The 23790-nt window shown below is 45.6% G+C and overlaps 1 protein-coding gene across 4 annotated transcripts in view; it reads right to left on the bottom strand.

Annotated features, from left to right (window-relative positions):
• VIT (vitrin) overlaps positions 1-23790 on the bottom strand; it is a 96567-nt gene that overhangs the window by 44306 nt on the left and 28471 nt on the right. For all 4 annotated transcript variants that reach the window (XM_059188648.1, XM_059188649.1, XM_059188650.1 and 1 more), the window contains exons 3-5: positions 21958-22023; positions 8668-8824; positions 3244-3377 (exon numbers count right to left, since the gene is read on the bottom strand). In XM_059188648.1, the coding sequence (XP_059044631.1) occupies positions 3244-3377; positions 8668-8824; positions 21958-22023 (357 nt within the window). The remainder of the gene's footprint in view (positions 1-3243; positions 3378-8667; positions 8825-21957; positions 22024-23790) is intronic.

Here is a 23790-nt window from a genome sequence, read left to right as displayed (position 1 = left end):
ATGTTACCAGAGAGACGGGAAGACTCTCTGCTGGCGCGGCCTATGAATATCACTCACAGTGGCGATGAGGCAAAATGTTTGGGCTTATGGAGTTATTTCATCTCATTAAAGTTCCACGGGAACAGAGCGTGGCATTTCCAGGTCCCCTGCCCTTGTCTGGGCCTCCTCCAAATAACAGTGATTGGGGTTATTTCGGACCCAAGGAGGGCCCCAGGGCTGTGGGACCCACTCGATCAACAGAGCACACAGCGGAGATGTGGTCTCCCTCTGTTTACTCTTTTTGCATCTGAAATCCTCTGCTGTCTGCTTCTATTCAAGAGGAAAAGGAACATGAGCTCAGTTTTCTGAAATAAGGATCAAGGAAAAAAAATGGCTCTCTGACCTTGCCTCTCTGACCTTGCCTATCCCTGGACTGTCAAAAGATTGCACCGACCAGAAATGCACATCCCAGCTCCTGCTCCCAACCCCGCCTGCCAAAGCGAATTAACTGAAGCAGCACAGTGATGTGTGAAAATTAGAAATAAAAACCTAGAGAGAGGTCACGGAGGCACCTGAGCCCTCTGAGGAGGACTCAGACCCAGTCCAGATAAACCCGAGCCTCTGGAGAGTGGGGACAAGTCTTGGCTGCCGGCCAGTCAGGGCCCTTCCCCCACAATGTGCTCTCCCCGCTCACGCACTCGGAAGAGGCACTGCAGAAGCACACACGCGTTTGTTATAATTGGCAAGAAGTGTTTTGGTTAAATGTCACTAGGTGAAATGAGGGGACGCAGAAGTTGACATTTATAGGGAATAATCTCAGCAGACTGATTTTCATTTACAAAACCCCAAACGTCGCTACTCTCTTGGAGTTAATTTTTCCTTTTACACTTCTGTTGGGATTCTTGAATTGCTGCCTATGCACCTAAGATTGAAACATTCTTACTTAGCCAGGAGTTACTGGTAAACACCTATGTAGAGATTCTGTTTCTTTCTAGACCTGACACATTTGGATTCTAGATAATTCTAGATACTAGCATTTTCATACGGCCTCTATTCTGCATTCTCACCATGCTATGCCGGATCACTTTCCACTAAGACGTAGAAACCCATTTAATTTGAACCGTGGGGGTGCAGAATTCTGCAGGCAGGAGGAAACCAGGATGGCTCGAGTTGTGAGGAATCCTAAAAGGTCTGTTTGTAGTTCTATTAAGACTCTGATCCATAGAGGACAGTAGGAGCTGGGGCTTGGGACACATAAAGGTACCAGAAAACGTCCAAAACTAGAAGACCTACTATGTTATGAAATGTTTCTCCCTTCCTTGCCACTGTTGGTCCTTGCATCAGTGCTTCCTAAGGAGAGTCGCACTGGTCCTAATCTTGTCAAGATGCCAGGAGGCTTTGTTAGAATCTATTTAAAATCATGTGAAGCCTTTTTGGAGAAAATGGGAGATTAAAGGCCCAGAGTAAGGAAAACATAAGATGATGACAACACTGTGTTGTGCTCAAACAGCATAAGGACATGTCAAGAAAAACAAAAACAAACAAAATTCAAAATGTCTGAAGGGCTCTCACTGGTCAAACTTGGAAAATTTGAGTGCCAAAAAGAATAATGATGATAATGGATTATAATATATTTTCAAAAACAATCCATGAGTCCATAGTGGTACTTAAAAAAATAGGTGTGGAGAGGGGGAAATACCCCTTTTCTTTTTATAAGAATACATGCTAATAAATGTGGAAGGAATAATAGAATTAGAATAATTATAATTTTTCAATATCTAGTGCAGTTCTTGCTGCTGTAAGGATCACTAATAGATGTTAAAACCATTAGGTGAATTTGTTGGGGAAGTAGCACCCTACGGATTACTTATTAATTACAACGTATCTTTCCCATGGAGAGATACTGTAAAGTAGCCAAGCAGTCAAGTGCAGCCTGTCCAACAACCAGACACACTGACATTATTGTGCCTTCTGAGATGGCCACAGTCACACAGCACAACAGAGATGCTATGATGCTACCTGTGTAGTAACCCTGGAAAATATTTAACCTGAATCCAATCATGAGGAGATAGTTGGAGTTGTCTGTGGTCCAGACTGTGAGGCACAGCGCTGGACAACTGGCTGGGACTTCTAGAATGTCGTTGCCATTCATGACCAAAAAAGGTAGTGCAGTAGTAGCTAGTTCTAGATGAAAAGGGAGTCAACAGAGGCGACAACTAAATGCAGTGGATGATTTTTATTAGACTGTGGAAAAGGAAGGAAGAAAGGAAGCGAGGAAAGAAGGAAGGAAGGAAGGAGAGAGAAGGGGCAGGAGTAAGAGGAAGAACTTTCCATGAAGACCATTTTAGGATAGCTGACACAACTGAATAAGAACTATTTGTTAGATAATGTTATTGTACCAATGTTAATTTTTTAGGTGTGGTATTGGTATTGTGGTTATTTAGGAAAATGTCCTTGTTTGTACCAGGTGCATGCTGAAGTACTGAGGGAAAAGTATCATGATGCCCGCAGCTTATTTTCACACGGATTAGAACAAAATAAAATAAACCATAGGTCGACAGATAAAGCAAATGTTGCTAGGTGAAGGGAATCTGGGTATTCATTATAGTAGTCCTTCAATTTTTCTTTCAATTAAAATTCAAGACAAAAGGTTAGGCTGGGAGAATTTCACAAAAATAGGCAAGGGCAGGTCACGATTATACAGAGATACTCGGTTACCTTTGCATGGTGAAATCGCACTAGTCATTAGCTCACTGACATCACCTCGTTGGAAGAGGGAAGAAAAGAATGAAAATGATTATCTACAAAAATCCTAAGGAGCTAGAGAGCAAGAACTGACTAGTGAAACAATTAATTAAACAAAAAGAAATCTCAAAATAGTAGTTCGGTTCTCGAAGAGCCTATATCCCTATCCATTGACCAGAAATATCAAGGAATGAGGATCCAGACATGAGACACACTTGGCCTAACGAAAGGCGGAGTTAAAAAAAGCCCAAGTTATTAAATGGAATTCACTTCATTAAAAGTTTGACTGGATTTAGGGATGGCTGCAGCGTGTTTAAAATGAGCAAGGGGAGCCTTTTAATATTTCCAGACTCTGTAGTTGATTTATCACGGTAATTATAATTTATTGTTTCATGATCCTAATTATCGGAAGAGCTAACGCTTCAGAGTTTGATGAAATGAGTTGGGCCAGACACTGAAGCCAACAGAATGTTGAAAAGGCACATTTCATCCCGTGAGGTCACTTGAGCTCGGGCGTACCTGAGACGACGAAGGACTCTCTCCAGCGCGGCAGCGACAGCGACTGGACACCATTGGAGTAAGACCCTTTGTAGCCAGATTGTCCAGCAACTTTCCGAACAAGTATTTTCCCTCCGGAATTATCGAGCACGCCACTGTGAAGAGAAACAAAATGGTGAAGAAAAGGAAGATCCCACTGGACGCGACGAACAGACTAGCACACCAGCCTCTGTCTTCAGTGAAAGACGGGAAAGAGGGAGATTAAGACAAGGTTTACCCCGGCTTAGTACAGGACCCGGCTGTCCCGCTAGGTGGCAATTTCTCTTTGCCACCGTGCCTCAGGCTTCTCTTGCTTGGCTTCCTCGTCCCCACGAGTTCGTTGTTTTAAGGAAAACGTCTTTCCTGACCATTTCTAATTTGGTGTCGTGACATGGCAGAATGGCTCCCGCTCTTTTGAAGGTGGCCATGACATTTTACAAAGCAAATTCTTCCTTTTATACGGGGCCAAGGGTGGGAAGTGTGCAGCTAAATGGAACTCATTAAAAAGATTCCCTCCCCAAGGACCAGAAATTGTTTCTTTAATGTCTAGGATGTTGAAGGTTTGAGATCCTGGTGTGACAGAGACAGACAGATCTACCTCTTGGCTTGTATGTGAAGCCGGGGGGCTCCATGCGGGTTCCTCGGCACCCCTTCCATTGTCCTTTCTTTGCCCCGGAGCCTAAACGGGCTCCTGTGAGCATGTGTGATTTGTGGCAGCTAAAAACGCACTTAGATTTGTTCTCATCCACACCCTCCCTGCCCTCCAGGACGAGAGCTGCTGTTTCGTGCCCTCCCCCCCCTCACGAGTCAAGAACTTTCAACACTCAACTGCTCAGTGACCCAGAAGGAAGGAAAGGGATAATAGTACTTGACGTATAGAGCGCTTAATTGCTTTAAAATCATCCTCCCCAGCTGCTCCTGGCCAATCTGTGAGTCGTAGAGCGAAGGCAGTGCTATGGCTCCCATTTCCCAGAATCGGGCTTGGACCACTGGAATGACTCGGTCCAGGTTTTGTAACTAGTAAATTGCAAGGGAGGGACTCGAACCCAGGTCTGGCTGACCTGGAATCCTGGGTTTGTCCCACTTGGTCACAGTTGTCCCTCGGGAGTCCGAAAGCACAACCACCTCCTGATGCCAATTCTTCATCGTTCCAAAAAAAAATTTTTTTTTTTAATTCTGACCTGGAGACATTTTTATTTATTTATTTATTTTTATTTTTTTGAGGCTCATCTTCCTAAATCCTTGTGACCCTGCCCTTTCTTTTCTTAGAAGCCATTCCCTCGGGTCTCCCGGCTGCAGCTGGCCTGGCCTCAGCTTCCCTGCCAGAGCGCAGAGCTTCCCCTCTTGGGCCTGTTCATGCTGCTCTTTCCCTCTGGAAAACCAGCTCCCACTTTTGCCGGAGGAACCCTGTGCTGCTCGGTGCCCAACACTTTCTTCTCCACAGAGATTCTGAAAAGACTTGGCTACATCCCTTCCTAAGGATGCCTCGGACTCTTGTCTCACAGCCAAGACTCTGATTTTGTTCGGTCTTGTGCGATTTCCTAAAAATTTCTTAAGTTGACTTTGGTCTCCCAATTAGATTAGACATTTTCTTAGGGAAAAGACAGCATTTTATCTTTGCGCGTCGGAAGGCCTGTCAGGGGTGTGTGCCTGCCGCCCACACGGGCTTACGAAAGCCAACTGTTAACATCCCAGGACTGTGAGAGTTGGATCATTTCACACGGTAGCTTGAAATCAGCCCCGGGGGGAGGATTTATACCCCTGCAATTGGCAAACCAGCGCTACCCCTGCTTTGGGGGAGCTGGTCGTTCAACATTTACGAGCACAGCCCTCATGTAGGCTGAAAATTCTAAGTATTTGAAAAAAATTATCCTATGCTCCCTTTCCTTATATTTACTTAAAATTTTTTCTTTCTCTCCCAAGAAATTATCCTGCCCTTGGTTTCACAGTTCATTGTATTGAGGAAATGTGTGCGCACCCTTGGTCCAAAGCACGGTAGCTGCCACTCCCAGTGAGGGGAGGCGGGCCTGTGTTGAGCTTCCCTCGGGCTGCTGTGGGAGGAATGAGAAGGGCCCAGGGGCTTCTCGGCTGCTGGTGCCCCATCAGAGGCTGGTGTGAGACTCAAAACCCAGATTCTGGGGAAGGTACACAACAGAACTGTGGTGTGCTCCTGAGGTTTCCCTGTTGCCGGCAGGGGGGCTGCCTCCTCTTGAGGACTGAGTTAACTAGAGGATGTGGACCTTCTCAGAGATTCTAGAGAACGGTAGATACTGGGGTCTGTAAATAAGAAGGGTAGATACTAGGGGTCTGTAAACTTCAGGTGCCATCGGCAGTCCATGGAGGTGGAATGCACCAGAGACTCAGCCCCTGGAGGAGAAACTGGATGGAGAGAGCCTTCAAGAGGCTGTGGTTTCACTGAGGAAGCAGATAGGAGCCGTGGTACTTTGGAGAATTTATGGAAATGTGACCTTGTTTCTATCCTCACTCAGAGACAGGCACCTTGTACATATTATCTGAAAGAGCAAAAACCAAAAACTTCTTTACATCCTCAGATGTCCTGTATGATGCTGGACATAGTCCGCAGGTTCCTGTCCTCCCTGACCCTGGTCCCAGGGGACTGGGCTCAGCTGCAAGTCAGCTGCATGGTTCGGAGAAAAGAGCTGGGATTTGACCAGCTGCCATTCTCAGGGTGGGCATCTGGTCAGAAATCGGCATGAAGTGTGCTCTGCATGGGGATGGCCTCCCCATCACCCCACTAGGGAGAAATCTTCCCCCTCCCCCGCACTTGGTCCCACTCTAAATACAGAGGCGAATTCAGGACAAGACTGAGCTAAACTATGATGCTTCAAATATGTTCATTGTCCCTATGGTTTGAAAGAATCGAGGGAATCGCTCATCATAAGACATCTGATTATGATATATTGCGTGAATATTAAATCCTAAAGCTGAATCTGAATGCCAAAACCAAAGTGTGCTCTCTCCAGTCTCCCAGTTCTGACCATGGGGGGCTCTGATGGACCACTGCTGGAGGTCCCCTGTGTACTTTCTACTCAAGTTCTCTGTCTTAAGTCCTGCCTTCTGAAAACAGACTTGTTTTGTTTGTGAAAAACAAAACTGAGAGTGTCCCAAATTCCTATCTGTTCTCCCTTAAGACCTCTATTCATCCTCCCCACGAACAGTGACACATCCTTCCGAATAGAGTTTCCCACTAGATCAGACGCTGGTCCAGGAAGTTTCAAAGGGCACTTGGTTGCTCAAATAGCAAATCTCGGTTTTTAAAACATTCACACTCTTGTCCTCCACCTCTCCACCCCCTCTGTATTCTCTCCACGAGTTTCCACAGCCCAACCAAAACGCTGGGATTACTGAGTCCTGGTCTTTGTCAACTCCCTTCTTACTCTGCCCTCCGGTGGAGTGTCCATCCATCTTAATGCTTTCCCTGACTCTTACTTGTCCAAAGTCCACATCCACCTCAAGTCCTCTTTGTATATTAAGCAGCGCTGGGACGCCCCTGTTCTTACATAAATGTGTCGCTTGGGCTTTGGACTGGAAGTCAGAGGACCTGAGCTCTAATCCGGAATGTGAAACTAACCAGCCATTGAATTAACTTCCTTATTTCTCAGCTCTTCTTTAATAAACAGCATGTTTATGTTACAATTTATGTTAACAGCAGCCTCGTAGGGTTGAGATGGTGCTAGGAGGAACGAATCACATTGCAAGGGATTACTGTGATTATGACGGCATCTTTGTGAGGTTGAATCAACTCATGGACTCTGTCCTGCCTGGGAGACACAGAAAGGCAAGGCAGAGCCAGCAAGGGCCAGGGTAAGCAGGAGGCAACAATCCTGGATGCCCCTGGAAAAATACAGTGACCTTAAGACAGGCTCGGCCCCTCAGCAGACATCAGTATCCAGACAGACGCGGGCTGAGGAGTGTTTATGGAGTGGGAGCTGTACGGGCGTGCACACACGTGTGTAAGGATGCATGTGTGCAAGCATTCGTGTGGGAGCGGGCATGTGTTTATTCGTGCACACGCACGTATGGGTAGACTTGTGTACCTCTTTCCTTTTTGCACGGAATTTCTTTCAGAATGAAAGTAAAATATTTTTTTCTGTATTCTGGGGTTAAGAAACAGGGTTTGGGGTAGTTTTTTTGGACTGTTTCCCTGCTTCTCCATAATAGAGCCTTCAGAGTTCTGGTCCCCTCGGAAAATGAGTCAGCTCATCAGCCCTCCTCGGCAGCAGTGAGAAAGGACGACGGCCAACAGATTCTGCTAGAATTCTTAAATCTCAGTTTACATATAGACTTCATTCTTGCTGCTTCCCCAAATTTCTGAGAGCTACTGATGAGACACCTGGAGAGGGAATAAATTTTGTATCTTTCCCCCTCTCTCTGGCAGGGAGATGACGGATCCTTCACCTGACTGGTGTGCAAGTAAAGAGAAGGAAAAAGATCCTGAAGCCTGAATACTTCAGAAACTTTGTATCTGGTGGCTGAGCATCGATTCAGGAGTCCTGTCCCAAAGCAGTCTCATAGTGGCAGTTAGGAACATGGACAATGGACTTATGTTCGAGTCCCCACTTGGATGCTTTTTAATAGTGTGGTGTTAGAAAAGCTAGTCAGCCCCTCTCCATCTGTAAGATGTGGATAACAGTAGTGTCTACAGTACAGAGGATGGTCACTTAAGGTGACATAAGTGAGGTGCTCAACACATTAGCCTTATTATCAAGGATAGGAAGTAAACGTGCATCCCCCTGGGTCTGGACTCCCAGCTGATGCAAAAAGACATCTGAGGATTCTGTGAAGGTCACTTCTGCCTCTCTTCATTTAGGCAGTGACTTTGTTCAAAGCATCAAAGCATGTCCTACTTCCGGTCCTCCTTCCTGGGTCCCAAACCAACAGCGACCGAACAGAACCATCTGTCACCCCCCTCCTCACTTTTCCTGCTCCACTCACCTCCAGGCCATCGCCGCTGCTGTGACATTTCTTCTCCAAACCTCCAGGACTTTTTATTATGAAGTCTTATTATTATTATTATTTATATTATCTTATTGTTACTTATTACTTATTATTACTTCTTCTTATAACCTCTTATTTCCTCGTTCAGTAAATACAGATAGAAAAAACAGGCTTGCAGTTACCCAGAACTTTGGTTTCTTTGTCGTGAATCTGTGGGAGCAGAATTCTCCTCTCCATCCCCTTAGGGTAGAGAGAAGTGGGTCCTTCCCACAGAGCGCTGTGAACGGAGATCCGGGACCACGCGTGGCTTCTGTATGACCCCCGGGATAGGGCTGCCACAGCAAGTACAGGATTCTCGTTACGTGTGTACAGTGTTGCTGGCTAAATCTGGGAACCTGGCCCCGGGAGCTCCCTGCCCACAGCCCAGCTACTCTCGGAGCCACTCACCTGTGAATTGCGGCGCCACACACGCTGGAGTAGGAGGCGTAGATGTCTGTGCCATAAACGTGGTATTTGGGGTCTTGGCATCCTGCTGGGCATTTTACGACGAACTCGGGATTGATTATCTTTCCAGCTTTGACATCGCAGTTGATCTGGGGCACAGCTGAGAAAGTAAAACGAGGTCAAAATGACACCTAGTGGTACCTGCTTACATATGGTGTGACTCTGTCGGGTCATAACTGCTCTTCTACTTCATCTCCAGAAGCCAGGGCCTGGGCTGACCCAGGGTTCTGTCTATATAATGAAAGCAAAGATATAATTAGGACATTCCTCAGACCAAAAGAACAACAGTGACCACCCGTAGCATTTAGCCTGCTGAGGGCAGAAACAGAGGTGGACTCTTGTGCTTCTCCAGACAACTCCAGAGAACTCTGGGAAAAGACCCACCTCCAGGGGTCAGAAATGTCTCCTTGAGCCTGTGGCTGGAGAACACTGGTTTTTCAGGAGCTCTGGAGCTATCCCAGGAAAGGAGGGTCCCCTCAGACAACCGTACAGGACAAAGAGAAGGCATTTCAGGAAGGATACCTGAGGGAGCCTGGGCCTGGGGCCCAGCGACCAGGACCAGCTTGGCGGGGTGCCTCAGACCTCCTGTGCTGGAGCTGACTGAGAGGACGGGGTTAAGAGGGCTGGGCCAGGCCAGGGGGGCAACAGTTTGTGTGTTCTGAGGGGCGCAATGGAAAGGCTTTTGGACAGGGGAGACAGATCATGAGAGAGATCTTTGGTCATGGTCCCAGAGAACGGGTCCTAGATCCAGGTCACCTCCCTCAACACTTGGCAGAATGCGAGGAGCTCCCCTATGAGCGTCCAGAGGAAACTCTGTCTCCTTTTTGGCTGTGTTGCAGCCATTGTGGACTAGCACTGTCCATCAGGCCCGTCTTCTAGAGCTGAAAGCTTGCCTGGGAACGAGATGGCGTAGATTCTCTAGTGGCAGTACCTGAAAGGGGGCCTAGCTGTGTCTTTCCTGAAAAAATGGCCATCATAACTCCTGAAAGGAAGGCCTCCTAGAGGACACCATACTGGTGCCCTCCTAGCCAGCAATGTCTTCTGTTCTGGGCTCCATTCTTCACGGAGGAGGCCGGGGGTCTCCTTGTCTTCCCAAGCAGGACCGCTGTGTGCTGTGCCACCAGCCGGCTAAGCGAAAACGAAAGGGGAGACTTTCCACAGAGGCACATTCTGCAAAGAACTTTCTAGTGCCTGAGGTTGTCTCTGAAGGAAGGTGCGGCCTCCTGCAGCCGTGCGTGGCGGGCGTGAGCGGGGAGCCTGTGGGCAGGGACTGAACAGTGGAAGAGGGGATTTCTGCGCTGGGTGGGAGGGAGAAATACAGCCCCGCCCGGTGATTACACACAGGGATCCAGGATCTCTGCCAGGCCACCCACCCTCTCACTGGGTTCCCGGGATGGTCTCAGAGCTGTTAATGACTTCCAGCTGTATCCAAAACGCACACTCTTTTTTTTTTTTTTTTTTTTTAAACCCTGATGTACCCTAACGGAGCAGAGTCGCATTTCACTCAGACTACAGGGAGAAATGAAGTTAGAAGTGCTGCTCTCTTCCTAAACACGCCTCCCAGCCGATCTTGGCTGTGCAGGGCAGGGCCGGTGTGGAAGCCCTTCTCCTGGGGGGGTGGGGGGGCCCCGAGTCTGATCACAGGCTAAAACAATTTGTGGTCTCGGTTAAGAAGTCGAGCGCTGTGCTCTACGCAGCCTGTGGTTTTCCCCTCCCTACCACAGGTGGCCTCCTCTCCAAAGCTCTGTTCCTTTTATCTTTCATTCTTTTCAGTCCTGATACTCAAGGCTGCATTTACTATTTCAAGCCTTAGAATATATATATATTTTTAAAGACAATTTGGGGCCTAAAGACACCAGTGTATTCTCTCCTGAGATTAATTGATCCCTGGGGGTAACTGGACACGCTCAGCTCCCTTCCCTTCTGCCTCCCACTTTTCCCTTCCCAAATGCGTCTGCTCCTTCACACGGACACAAGAGGGAAGGCTGCCTTCTTGGTTCTCAGGTGTTTGAGCCAGGAGGTGACTGGCTCTGTGACCTGGGATTTAATGTGGATGTGACTTTGGCTTCCAGAAGTTTTGGCTGTGCTGGCAGGTCAACCCAAATTTTTTGGAGGGGAGAAGTTAAAAGCGGGGAATCTCGAAGTTTACTGCATGAGTATTACACAGGGATCCAAGGTATTGGAAAGACTTAAGGGTATTCACAGTTCATGCGAGGGGTTTTCCATGAAATAGTTGGTTTAAGAAGACAAGGGGGAAGGGTCACATGGGAATATTTCCTTCCTGCTCATCAAGTTCCCCTTTCCCTTAAGGGGTGTTTGTTTGTTTTTGTTGGGTCTGTTTTTACAAAGGCCTGATAGTACCTTTAATGAGATCTGTCTTAACGGCACCCAGTTGGATTAGTAAAATCAGCGAATTAACTCGAACCTTCGCAGGAAAAACGAAATCAAGCACATATGCTCATGTGCTTTGGAAAAACAGGGTGCAATGGCAACGTGTGGCTAAAGGTCAAATATTTGTTAAATTGGTACAGAAAATTAAGCTGGAGAGAGTGAGCTAATTAAAAGTAATTGCCAAAATCACTGGAAAGTGTAATGCCTGAATCTGGCCTCTGGAAGCAGCAGCCACTTGGTCTTTTTGGCCACTCTTCCTTGAGTGTGGAAACCAGGGTTTGGTTCTTTCCAGTATCCCCCGGTTGTTTGTGAAGGCGTCTGTTTTCTTGCAACTTCTGAGAATCTTTCCTCCATCCACGCAAGACCCCAAAGAAGTTATTTTTCGCATTTCCCCTGGACACTTTTGAACTGTTCGATCCTACAGCTTGGGTTTTCCTTTTCCTTTCTCTTGGGTTGTTTAGATTCATTGGTCTCCCTTCGCCCTTCTCTGGGCGTTCTCTCTCACAGGTGCAGAAATCAGGCTTCTGTAAGAGGACAAGTCAAAATGAAGGCAGCTCAAGAGGTATTGTCCTCAGGTCTGAAGGGAAGTAGGAAGACAGGTGGCAAATGGCCAGAGTTTGGGGGTGGGGGACACTGCGTCCCCACTGTTAACCTCAGGAGACAACTTAGTTAGAAGTCAAAAGGTTTCCAGCCAGGAATGTTTTAAAAAAGCAAGGCAAGAGCCTCTCTCATTCCTTCCTGAGTAGACAGTTGCTGTGTAGAGAGGGAGCCCTGGGCTGAAGTCACAGAAATCCTGGGGTTGCCCAGAGCTGTTTGGATAGAACCTCTGCCCAGAGACCTGTTCTTGGCCACGTGCTCTTCTTCTCCCTCGTGGGATCCTTGCCTTCTCAAGGTCGCTATCACTTTCAAGACAGAGCTCAACATTAAAGCACCACATTATCTGCCAAGGATTTTTCCTGGAGGCCCTTGGCACCAGCCATAGGCAAAAGAGAACCACTTGCAACCTAGATGGTTAGAACTAAAAGATGACCTTTAGATGCTGCTCCCTGAGGTCCTGTGATTGCTGTATGGATCTCAGAGGGTTCCTGGGCAAAACTGGTACTGTCTGAGCTACTATTTCATGCAGCCCTGAAATCTTAAGAGACAGGACCTTGCATGCTTCTGCTGGGTTGGGTCTCCTGCCTCATCTAATAATGGATCAGGTGGTGGAGTATCAGACTGGGTGATGTCTCATACAATAAGCCAGTGACATAGCAGGCAATATCAAAGGGAATACTCGCTTTCCATTCATCTTTTTGCTGATCCCAGGCAAGCTATGCTGGTTTTGGAAAGCAGATTTCCTAATCATTTAAGAGAAAGCCATTGTAAGCTCCCCTCCAGGCTGCTTATGAGGAAGAATTGTTATAACATAAAAGTACTTATGCATAAGTAGTTTTGATGTGAAATTTGATTTTGTTAGACTGTGATATTGAACTAGAACAAAATCCTATTTTAAGAGAATTATAAAAAATGTTAATTTAATGAAACAAAAATGACCATTAAATAAAGTTTGAAGATGAATGTTTCCTTCTCTCTGATCCTGACACCCAGTGACCAAATCATGGTACTCTTTCCTTTATAGCGACTTCTTTTGCAAAAGCATTCTTTCCCATTTTTCTTAAACAGTCCTCAACCACCTTGAATCTCTGGGTTAAAAACCATCAATACCTTTTTGCTACCTGTGAAAAAATTCTAAAATCCTTAAGGCCTTTCCATAGTCCCCTCCACGGAACTTCCGGGTTTGCCAGTATCGTACCTGGTACTTCTCAAATGCATAGTATCTTGCAAAGTTGGCTTGGATCATTTCTGACACCTGGAATACTTTTTCCTTTTATCTGTTTAAATGCTAGTACTTTTCAAGGTCCCAGTTTCACTTGTATCTTCAGTCACCTACTAGAATATATACTCCACAAAGGTAGGGATTTCTATTTTGTTTACTGCTGATCAAGAATGTCTGCTGAGGAGCGACTGGGGAGATCAGTCAGTTAAGCATCCGCCTCTTGGTTTTGTCTCAGGTCATGATCTCAGGTTCATGAGATCGAACCCCACATCAGGCTTCATGCTCAGTGGGGAGTCTGCTTGAGATTCTCTCCCTCCCCATCTGTCCCTCCTCCTTACTTGCATATGTGCTCTCTCTCTTAAATAAATGAATAAAATCTAAAAAAATAAAAATAAAAAGAATGCCGAATGAGTGAACGAATGAAACCAGTTCATTAGCATATCCTATTAGTTTTATTTCTGAAGCTTTTCCTCTCTACCTCCACATTGGTCCAAGTCACCAACATTTCCTGTCTGGACTGTTAACATAATAGCCTGGTATCTTGTCTTCTTCCTTCCATGTTGCCCTTCCCTTTGCCCTAGTCATTTCTCCATTGGGCAGCCAGTGTGATACTTAAAAAAAAAGTGATCACATTTTATCAATCTCCTGCTTAAAACCCTCGCTAGCTTACTATTGCCCTTAGGATGATATCCAAGGTCCTTGAGATGGTCTATAAGACCCTAAAGGATTGGTCTCTGTACTCATGTCTACTTAATCTCCTACCACTGGTACTTTGTGATGAGAAGGTGCTAGCTAGCAAAGGCCTAGAAGAAGGACCCCCCCACCCTGCCCTGATAGAAAGAAGAACCAGGGCAAAACCCCTGATGTGTGAATGGGGTTGGTGGTTTGAAGAACATAAAAGAGACCAGTGTGTGCAGAGAACACTGGATGAGAGAGAGAGAGAGGTCTATGATAAAGTCTGGGAGGTAAGCAGGGGCCAAATCATGTGAGGATTAGATAAATTAATAATCCTACTATAACCAAGATGTCAAGAACTATTCTTGCTAACACTCTTTTCAGGACTACACATTAGTTTTTCTCAGAAGAATTTTCTTGAGACGCCTACTTGGGATAGAGGCTGAACTTCAAGGGCCTGTGTATGGGCTGAATTCTTCAAAGAGACAAGGAGAAGCATCTACCCATAAAATGGGCTTGTTAGTCGGAGAGAGCAGGTGGGGCATGAGATAGGGAGGGACAGAGGGTGAGGGCAGAATGAGCAGCGGGTGGAAGAAGATTTTACACCCCACAAGGTGACCTCTTCTGTTGGTCTTAGAAAATCTGTAGTAAAGTCTCCAAAATATGATATCAGATGCAGGGAAGTTTCTTGTAGGAGTTAGTGAAGTAGCTAAGTCCCAGGGCAAGGTAAAACAGGAAGGCTGTGGGAGCACAGGAGTGACTAGGTAGAGAAATCATGAGGAAGTACATTGTAGATTCTCCAGAAATCATGGAGCATGCTCCAGACTTCAGAAAAGATTATAGAACTGGTATTTACACAGGCTTAATCTGGCATTTGAGGATCCATGGCAGCCACGCTGACACTGGGATGATGAAATTATAGCGTTAATTCATGGTGGGGCTGGGTTTGAACTCTGATGTCTGGTTCCAACACGGTCCCACGCTCTCACCTGTGCCAAGACTTGCCCAACTGTAAAGCCATGGGGGCCGAAGAAATATTTTCCTCTGGTCATGAATTTCTCAAGAAGACTATATGAAGCAACAGTTGAGGGCAACATAAGACATATGATGTTAATTGTTTATAAGGACAGACCCAGTAGAGAGTGCGTGCCTCAACAAGTAACTCCAAGCTCAAGATCTAAACACTTCAAAAACTCTGTGAAGTTTGGTCCTTGTAACCAGGCTTGAGACAATACCTTTATCCATGTGCCATGGAAGGACCATGATGAAGCAGTGACTGGAGAGCAGAGGCTCATCTATCTGTGGCAACACAGCTGCAAAATTTGCGTCTCTAAAAACAACCTATTTCTAGTTCACAAAGGACTCTAACACACATTTTTTCACTTGACCCTTACAAAACCTTGAGAAGTACATTGTTTCTCTATTTCAGAGAAGTGAGTCAACTTGCTCAAGCCCAGGTACCAAGTAAGTGGCAGAAGGAGGACCTGAACTCAGGTCCTCTGGCTCTAAAGCCAAGACTCTGCCACCTCCACCTGGCTGCTGCTTCTATAGCTGAAGAGAAAGAGTTAAATTGCTGTTCCCTACTCTCATCCTGCAGGACTTTTCTGAACTCAAAGATCACTGACAACCATCAGCAGGTCACTATTTCTTGCATGTAGGTCATGTGCATGTGCGCACACACTGTGTGTATGTGTGTGTGTATTGTGCATTTATCCCATTGTTTTCCTGTTATTCCTGAGAACTGCCATGGTAGTTTCCTCAGCTAAAAAAAAATGTACTTCTCTTCTCAGCCCCAGAAGGAGGTCTAGAAAGTTAATCCTCTTTCTTTTTCATGGTCTGAGAAAGGGCACACACACCGATCTGTGTGGAGGACGTATGGGTGTTGGCACCAGGTGTCGGAGAAGCTAGCACACGCTGGGGATGACTTACATGTTGCTGCAGCCAACAACACGTGAACCTACTCAAGAAGTTCTGTGCATGTTAGACTCAAATCCAACAACCCCCTAAAGCTGTAGATCTCTTCATCAGTGTCCAATCACTAAATAACCAAGTCCCAGAACAATTACCTCTTCATGCCCAAGGCAGTACCGCTGGGAATCATCAACATTTCAAGGTTGATTGCAAAGATCTTTCCATGCCTTACAAGGTATTAAGGTTAACTTACTGGAGAGAGCTATGTGAATAAAAGGTTGTACATTTCACCGCAAGCAAAGACTATTTCAACAGGCTCAAATGTAGTGGAAATATTTCAGAATGTAGCTTCATTGCTTGCAGAGAATATCCTGCTGTGTTTATCTTGCTGATTGTTGTCTTCATCATGTAGAGGGCTCTGAAGACTCTGAGGGTCCCCACTGTCCAACGAATGGCCAAGAACAAAGCTTCCCTGAACGGCCTTGCCTAGTCCTAATGCATATCCCAGCTGCATCTCCCATGACTCCCCCCACATTTAAACCAACCACATTGTTCACTATACCCTGACTTCATCTTCTATTTTTTCCCCAGGATGTCTGGGCTTAGTCTACCTGAAAAGCCCTCCACCAACCTCTGTCTGTAAAATTCTACTTATAGTTCACATCCTACCTCAAATGCTCTTTCGTGAAATCAGTATGAACCCTATTCATATATCTCTTGTTATTCTTATGTAATAATCACATTTTGCTTTATTTTACACTGGGTTTTGTTGTTGTTTTTGCTGTTCATTTGTCCATCCATTCAACATATACTCAATGAACAGTAATCAGGTCTTCACGTTGCTTGGTGCCGGGCTCCTTGCTCAGTGGGGAGCCTGCTTCTCCCTCTGCCTACCATTTCCCCTGTTTGTGCACATGCTCATTCTCTCTCTCTCTCCAGCAAATAAATAAAAATAATAATTTTTAAAAAAGAATGGGTGATAAGTACAGAGCAGAGGAAGGGCAGGACACACAGGAGCCACCAAAACTAGATTAATGTGTGTTCTGGCAATGGGAATTGGGTCCAGAAAGTCTCACTTTTGCATGACTTTATCTGATACCAGATGGGGTGCTAACTGAAGTCAGAGAGACTGCGGGCTGGCAAGCCAGTAACGCGTTCCATGGAGTTGATCGTCCTGTGGCTCTCCCCTCATCTGAACCCACTCTGCACTGAAGCCATTCCTTCTGAGGCTCTTCTGGTGCTTCCTGAGATTTGATAACTTAAAAGTTTTTTTTTTCTCTATAGGCACTGATGGGCAGGAATTTTTCGAGAGTTGTTAGTGAACAGAATTTAAGGGCAAACAGAGGATGTGATTATTTTAATGTGGGCTGAAATATTCATGAGTTGAAGAGGAGGCCTTTTTTGAACACGTAATCTACACACATGAAGTTAATCCTTGAAATTCATAAGGCATCATGACTGTCTTCAGAGAAGAGTGTTATGAACACACCTACACTTCAATCATTATCTGTGGCCTCCCATAATCAAGACAAATGCAGCCATATTTTGGTCATTTGTTGAAAAATGCTCGAACAGGTCTGTACTGACTAAACCCACCACTAATGTGCCTCCAAGGAAGGCCAGCTCCAGGGCTCCAAAACGTAACAGGGAAGTAAGAACCTGGAAAAATCTCTAAAAATAAACTTGGTGAAAATCTCATTTTGTATAGTATGGCGAACTTTACCAGCAGGTTAATTTATTGAGACATTAACTTGGATTTGTTTTCATTTTATTTTTTCCCTTGTACTGTTCTAAGAAGGTAGTCAGGCATTCGTCTTCAAACACCTCTGGAACTCAAGGTTGCAAGAGAAAGGGCACAGTTGCCCAAAGAAAACTCTCCCTCAGGCATTGGGAATTAGTCTCTCCAGATGGCCCTTGTTTGGGTTTGATCAGCCCAAAGAGTGATGGGGAGGAAATGGTCTTCTAAGACTGGGAAGAGTGGGCAGGTAGGTCTCAGTAAGGGAAATGAGCCTGTTCCCCACCAGTGACCTTGGAGGAGCCTCATCTTGGAGCAATACCTGGTGGGGTGTCCCTCAGGGTGAAGCCTTAGGCATGGGACTTCCCCATCTTCCCCAAGATGCCAGCACTCAGAAAACAATGGTGTGCCCAACTTCTGCAAGTAACATGGGCTTGGACACGGAACAGTGCAGGGGAACGCCCTGGGTGTTGTAGACAGCACCAGGCTTCCAGCGGCTGGGCTCGGGGAAGGAAGAAGCCTCTAGAATGATGGAATTGTAATTTCTCAGCCCCTGAAAATGGGCAGTTTGGAGTCCAACTTAATTTGATTTAGAAAATGAGGTGGTGATAAGCCAAATATGGTGGAATAACATTTTGCCCAATACAACTGTGTATGGGAAAGCTAAGTATTAGCTTGAAATGAATGGTAAGTGGGAGGAAAAGATTTGTAAGAACTTGTTCCTTCCCTTCCCTTTCTTTCTTCTTTCTTTCCTTCCTTCCTTCCTTTCTCTCTTTCCTCTTTGCTTCCCCTTTTGTAAACCTCCCCATGCCAGCTTATTTTCTGTATGTACTACCTTCTTGGTCCAAACAGCCCCCAGTGGAGCTGAGTGATCTCCATGAGGGCCTCTGGGAGGGCCACGGGCAGACCAAAAAAATGGAAAAGGGAAAGGAGATGAGAAGAAACAGGAAAAAAAAAAAGAATTATGGGGGAGAGAATGTGACCATTGTCTAAAGCAAAGTGACTCTACTTGCACAACGAAACAGATAAACTTGCATGGTGTATGGCTTCGGCAAGGCACCATGCTGGTGCCTCCTTTCCTGCTATCTCCACATCTCTTCTACTCTATTTCCCTTTCGGTCATCCCCACAGCCCTCTACCTCCAGGTAGATCATCCCACAGCCCTCTACCTCCAGGAAGCAGGGACTTCATTTCTGGCTTGGTAGGAGGCACTGGGAAGAGCCTATGGGCTAGAACCTCACACAGACCTGCATTTCCAATCTGGCTCTGCCAGCTCATGGCACCGGGTCTCAGGCACTAGATCCTCAAGTGTTAAGAGCTGTGCTGCATGCCTAGTAGGGGCCAGTGTCCACTGGCCAGGGCTGGCTAGACGAGAGGTCAGAGGGCACTGAAAGAGTACCCGTGGTTTTACCTTCGGACCTGGAAGAGGCCCAGCTCTCTCTCTGATGCATGGGTTTGCGGATGTCAGCAGGCACTGGAGTTCCTGGAGGGTTTGCTAAGACATGGAGGGCTGGACCCCAGCCCCAGTGCTTCTGATTCCCGCAGGCCCGGCTGGGGTTAGAGGAAGGAATCGGGAAGAAGGTCGCAGGTGCTGCCGGTACTGCCCCTCCAGGAACTGAGGGGACCGGCCCCGGCTGTTCTCACACTGAGGCCAAACTGGTTTGTTTAAAGCCTGGCTTTTATGATTTCCCTTTTCTCCTTAAAACCCATTGGCAGCTCCCTGTAAGATATACTCTGAGATGTCAGCTCTTAGAGTAAAACGGTGATGTTAGCTCCAGCAGGAGTTCAGGGATGCCCAGGCATACGGGAGACAGGCACGACCCACGTACCTTTATCTCTCAAGGAGATAAGAGAAGACGTGATTGTTCTGTCTCCCCCTTCACGGGACACCTTTGTGGGAAATGCCATTCAGACTTGGTAGACACTCCCGCTGTACCTGTGTATGCGTGTAAATCTCCATGCTTTTTCTCACTAACAAATGGCATTGTCTCTCGTCTCTCTTCATTTGTTGGCTGTGAGGGGTTTTTTTGTTGGCAGGACGGTCTTATTTCCTTAGCACAACCCTAACCAGCTTACTCTTCTCTAAGAACCACCCTGTAGCCTGGAATGATGCAATGAGATTCTCTCTTCCAGGAATGTGGACTCAGTCCTGAGAGACACAGTGTGCACAGAGTCCGGGGTGGGGAGAGGGAGACAGGTAGGGACAGGGAGAGGGGAGAGAGACAGTGAGGCAGACATGTGGGAAGAAGCAGAGGAACTGATTCTTGAGTTCTTTTCATCTGAGGTACAGTTCCAGTGAGTTCTAGCTGCCAATCCATGAGCCGCTCCACATCCTGCATAAATCCCTTTTGGATTTATGCTGATTGCAACCAATATAACCTGCACGGAGATATTCCCATGGCCCTCATGAGGAAGCCCAGATTCCTGGACATGGTAACAAAGCTCTCCACGATCCGATCCGACGCCTGCTTATCCCTCCATCTCTTATCTCAACACATTCGCTTCCTACTCTAGATTTCAGTCATATTTGACACTTTTTAACTTGTTCCGGCCTTAGGCGTGCTGTTTTCTCTCTGCTTGTAACACTCTTCCCTCCTCCTCTTTGCCTGATCTATATCTATTTGATCTTCACATTATCAGTGTGAGTGTGCCGCTTCCTCCAGGAAACCCTCCCAGATATACAGCTTCTTCTCCATATTCTTGGAGTAACTTTAGCTGCCCGGTGACTTGTCTTTCTTTCTCCCTACATTTTGAATTTTGCAAGGGCAAAGGTCTCAGTCGCAACTGTGTTTGGGTGTCTAGCATAGTATCTGGTACTTGGTAGGCACCCAGTACTGGTAAAAGGAATGAATGGCGGGCCTCCTTGCCATAAGTCACCTACCCCAGTGGCAGACTGACAACACTGAAAAGAAAAAATGAAAACTGCTTTGGCCTCAAGCTATAGACTGTCAGTTGGAAATATTCCCGAGGTAAAGAATCAGATACTGCCATGGTTTGGGAATATCCTATTACCTTCATTGTATCTAGCCCCCCACCCCATTTAATGATTGTGCCAGGGTTTCTAATTAGAGAAAAGGCCTCATGCATTTATTGATTCAAATGTGCTGCATCACCAGGGAGATTTTGAGTGTAAGGTTAGAATTTAGCATATCAGAAACTCAATCCATTTGAGATCTCTCAAAGAGGTTTGCCCTTGGGTCATTTAGCACAGCCTTTCATAGTCACTGAAAACCGTTGTCATGGTAATCATGGAACCTTTCATGATTTTTGTATATGAGCTAATGAAGATACTGGAAACAGCCCAAAGGAATTCATACTTGGGTGTGCATTTGTCTCCATATTAACCCAGTCATTGTTTTGAACACACATCTGGCCCTGGGCTGATTCTCTTGGCTCTTGGTAATGACAGGAATAAATAAGCAACTGATTCCTTTTTAGTATTTTAGGCTTGGAGGCTGTGGCTGGCTGCCCTTTTGGTCTCACTTCAACAGGAAATCCCACATGGAGGGTTTAAAGGAGCAGAAGGAAAAAAGAATGGTGTGTGAAGCAAATATCTTTCTTATATCTCGGATTATTAATGTCGCTGATTTCAAGCATCTAAATTTAATGCCTATAAAGAAGTTTCAGTTGTAGAGAGCACAGAACATTAACTATATCTATGGCATTTCTTTTATGGCCCTTTATAAATATGCTTTAACTTAAGCCTCCATCAAATCCACAAATTTAGGACCAGGTATCTCGGTGTGCTTATAGCATTTGAACGTGAGCCTTTCCATCTATGTCTCGTCCTACTAGTGATTTTCCAATATCTATTCTTCCTCCTTTCCTGTAATACAACCCCCTGCTTTTTTAGCTTGGGCATGTGGATGCTTGGAATCAAGACATTTCCCATTCTCCCTTAATACTGGCTAGTGATATTTAAGCAGAAGTGGTGTATTTGATTTCCTGGACTTCTCTTTAAAAGGATGGGTATGCATCCTTCTACATCCCTTCCTGCCAACTGGAATATGGACATGATGGGTGGAACTGGGGCACCCATTTTGGACAGTGAGTTGAGAGGCATGTTGCAGAGAGCAGAATTGTAAGGTAGAAAGAGTCTGGATCCCTGAAGATGGTGAAGATTCCCTAAAAGTCCAGACTGACTATGTTCATTGGAGAGAGAAAGAAAACTTCAGTCTTACTTAAGCAGTTGTTATTCTAGATTCCCTGTCATCTAATCTTAACTGATATACCATCCAAAAATGAAATTTATTTTCCTCTGTTCACTGATTAAGTGTGAAACCTTCTGGGCTTTGCTGTGAGATTTACCTTCTGATCCCAGAGCATGCCGGAAGGAGGGCAGATTTGTATGAGCTAGACAGAATTTTCTGGTATGGGGAACTGACATTTCAATGGCAAGAAAATACCTACTCAGGCTTAGCCATAGAGACATAGTGTTACCTGGTCTTTGTATGTGCATTTCGAAATGCTCCAATATAATGGAACCACTGATCTCTCCCCTAAAATCAGCACTCCTCTCTCAAATGCTTTTTGGGATGAAGTAGATGATAAGTAATAATCATTATCTATCAGTCTGAATGCAAAACAACTGAAGTAAAGTCAAAAAGCCCCCAAACCTTCCAAATTATCTGAAACAAGTAGAACAGCCCTCTACATGAGAGACACAAACCTTATGCTAATGAGGAATTGCAATTTTACTTACTAAACTTGGGCCTTTTGATCTTCTTGTTCATGTCTTTATTTGAGTGTATTCCTGTCACCAGCAAAACTACATGGAGAAAATGAAAGAAACGCTAATCAGTATCATTTTACCCAAACACTTTCTCTCTTTTGACCCTTATCATCGCTTCCATCACATGTTAAAATAGTCTCATCGGTGGAACTAATGTTCCCTTAAATGAAGGTTGGGGGAATAAGATGGATGTTCGTGTACTTTTCCTGGCTGCTGCTGAGGGAGGCTTCCAGAAACACCTCCCGGGCACCTGTCCTCTGTTCTGCTGCTTTGCATTTCACCATCCCGAGTCTGCCCTCTCCGGTCGCCAAAAGAGGAAATGGGGGGCCTGAGAAGTCCACTCATTCGGTTGGAGCCAGAAATAAATGATCGAGGTAGGGTGAGCACCAGGGCCTTCCTGAACTCTCTCCTCTGTGCCACACGGAGTTTCCAAAGGGCTAATTTCAAACTGGCCAGAGCATTGCGCATGCGTGCGTGTATATGCGTGCGCATATAGGCGCATGCGTGCGGGCTTGTGAGGGAGATAAGGAAGGTAGCGTGGAGGGGATATGTAGAAAGCCACAGGGGAGGGCTGTCTAGGAGAGGAAGACAAGGAGAGAGCGGGCTGGGGGGGAGGGGGGGCGTGGCCACAGGGGGTGAGGGGTGACCAGAGTGTCCCCTGGTGGTCCGCTGCACCAGCACTTGCTTCCCGGCCCTGTCAAGGCCAACTGCAGTTAGTTGACCTTCCTCCTCAGAAACAGGAGCAGAGCAGCTTTGGGATACTGCTCTCTTGAGGAAGTACAGCAGCAGAGGAAGAAAGAAAGGAGAGCTCTTTATCCTTTTGAGTTCAAAGTCGTATTACCAGCTTGAGCCTTGTGTTTTAAAAAAATAGCACTGACCATTTTTTCCCTTATTACCAGAATAGGACTTGTGCCTCACAGAAGAATGTAAAAAACACTAGGAACATTATAGAAAACATAGATGAACACAAAAGATACATATTTTCATGTTTTCTATATGTATACATATTCATGCAGGTGCTTTTCTTAAACAAGCATCTTATCAAGCTCACACTGTTTGCAATGTTTTGTAACTTATTTCTACTTCAGGATATATACAGACATTTTTCCTGGTCATTAAGTGTTCCTCTCACAGTAATTTTGAGGGCCTGAAAAGTATTGTACTATAAGGATGTACCATGATTTAGTCATCTTTGGACTTAATATAAATAGCTTCCTCTTTGCCCTGATCCTTTGTTATTTCCTTTAAATAAATTAAATAAATAGGATTTCTTGTCTGAAATATAGGCCCAGTTAGAATTTTGGTACATATTGTGAACATTTCTCATAGCATTTTTTTATTAGTAATGTCTGAAAATGCTCACGTCTCTGTACTGACGCTAGTTCTACCTGTAGATGGAAAAACAATGTTTTCCTTTCAAAAAGCTAACCAATTCTCCATTCTTCTTTCTTCCTCTCCAGGCGTCTTCTACCTTATCCACTGCTTAGCATGCTTCTATTTTAGCCACTTTTTTTTTTCCATTTTTTTTAGAAACTCACTTTCTGGGTAGGGTTGGGACTCCAGGGGTAAATATAAGATGTTAGAGTAATCAAAATAGGTGTTCTACTTCATGGTGTCTGTGTGTGTGTGTGACAACACAAATGTTTAATTTAGATATAAATGGACCTGGGAATTCTTGATTAGCAACTACCTTTGAAGGAAAATGTCACCAGGGTTTGCTAAGAAAATTGTTATTTAGCGGCACTTCAGGGGCTCAGTGGGTTAAAGCCTCTGCCTTCAGCTCGGGTCGTGGTCCCGGGGTCC

The sequence above is a fragment of the Mustela lutreola genome, chromosome 9 (genome assembly GCF_030435805.1).
Source record: "Mustela lutreola isolate mMusLut2 chromosome 9, mMusLut2.pri, whole genome shotgun sequence".
NCBI classification, from domain to species: Eukaryota; Metazoa; Chordata; class Mammalia; order Carnivora; family Mustelidae; genus Mustela; species Mustela lutreola.
The sequence above is the reverse complement of the archived record's forward strand: the minus strand, read 5'-3'. Positions and strand labels throughout refer to the sequence as shown.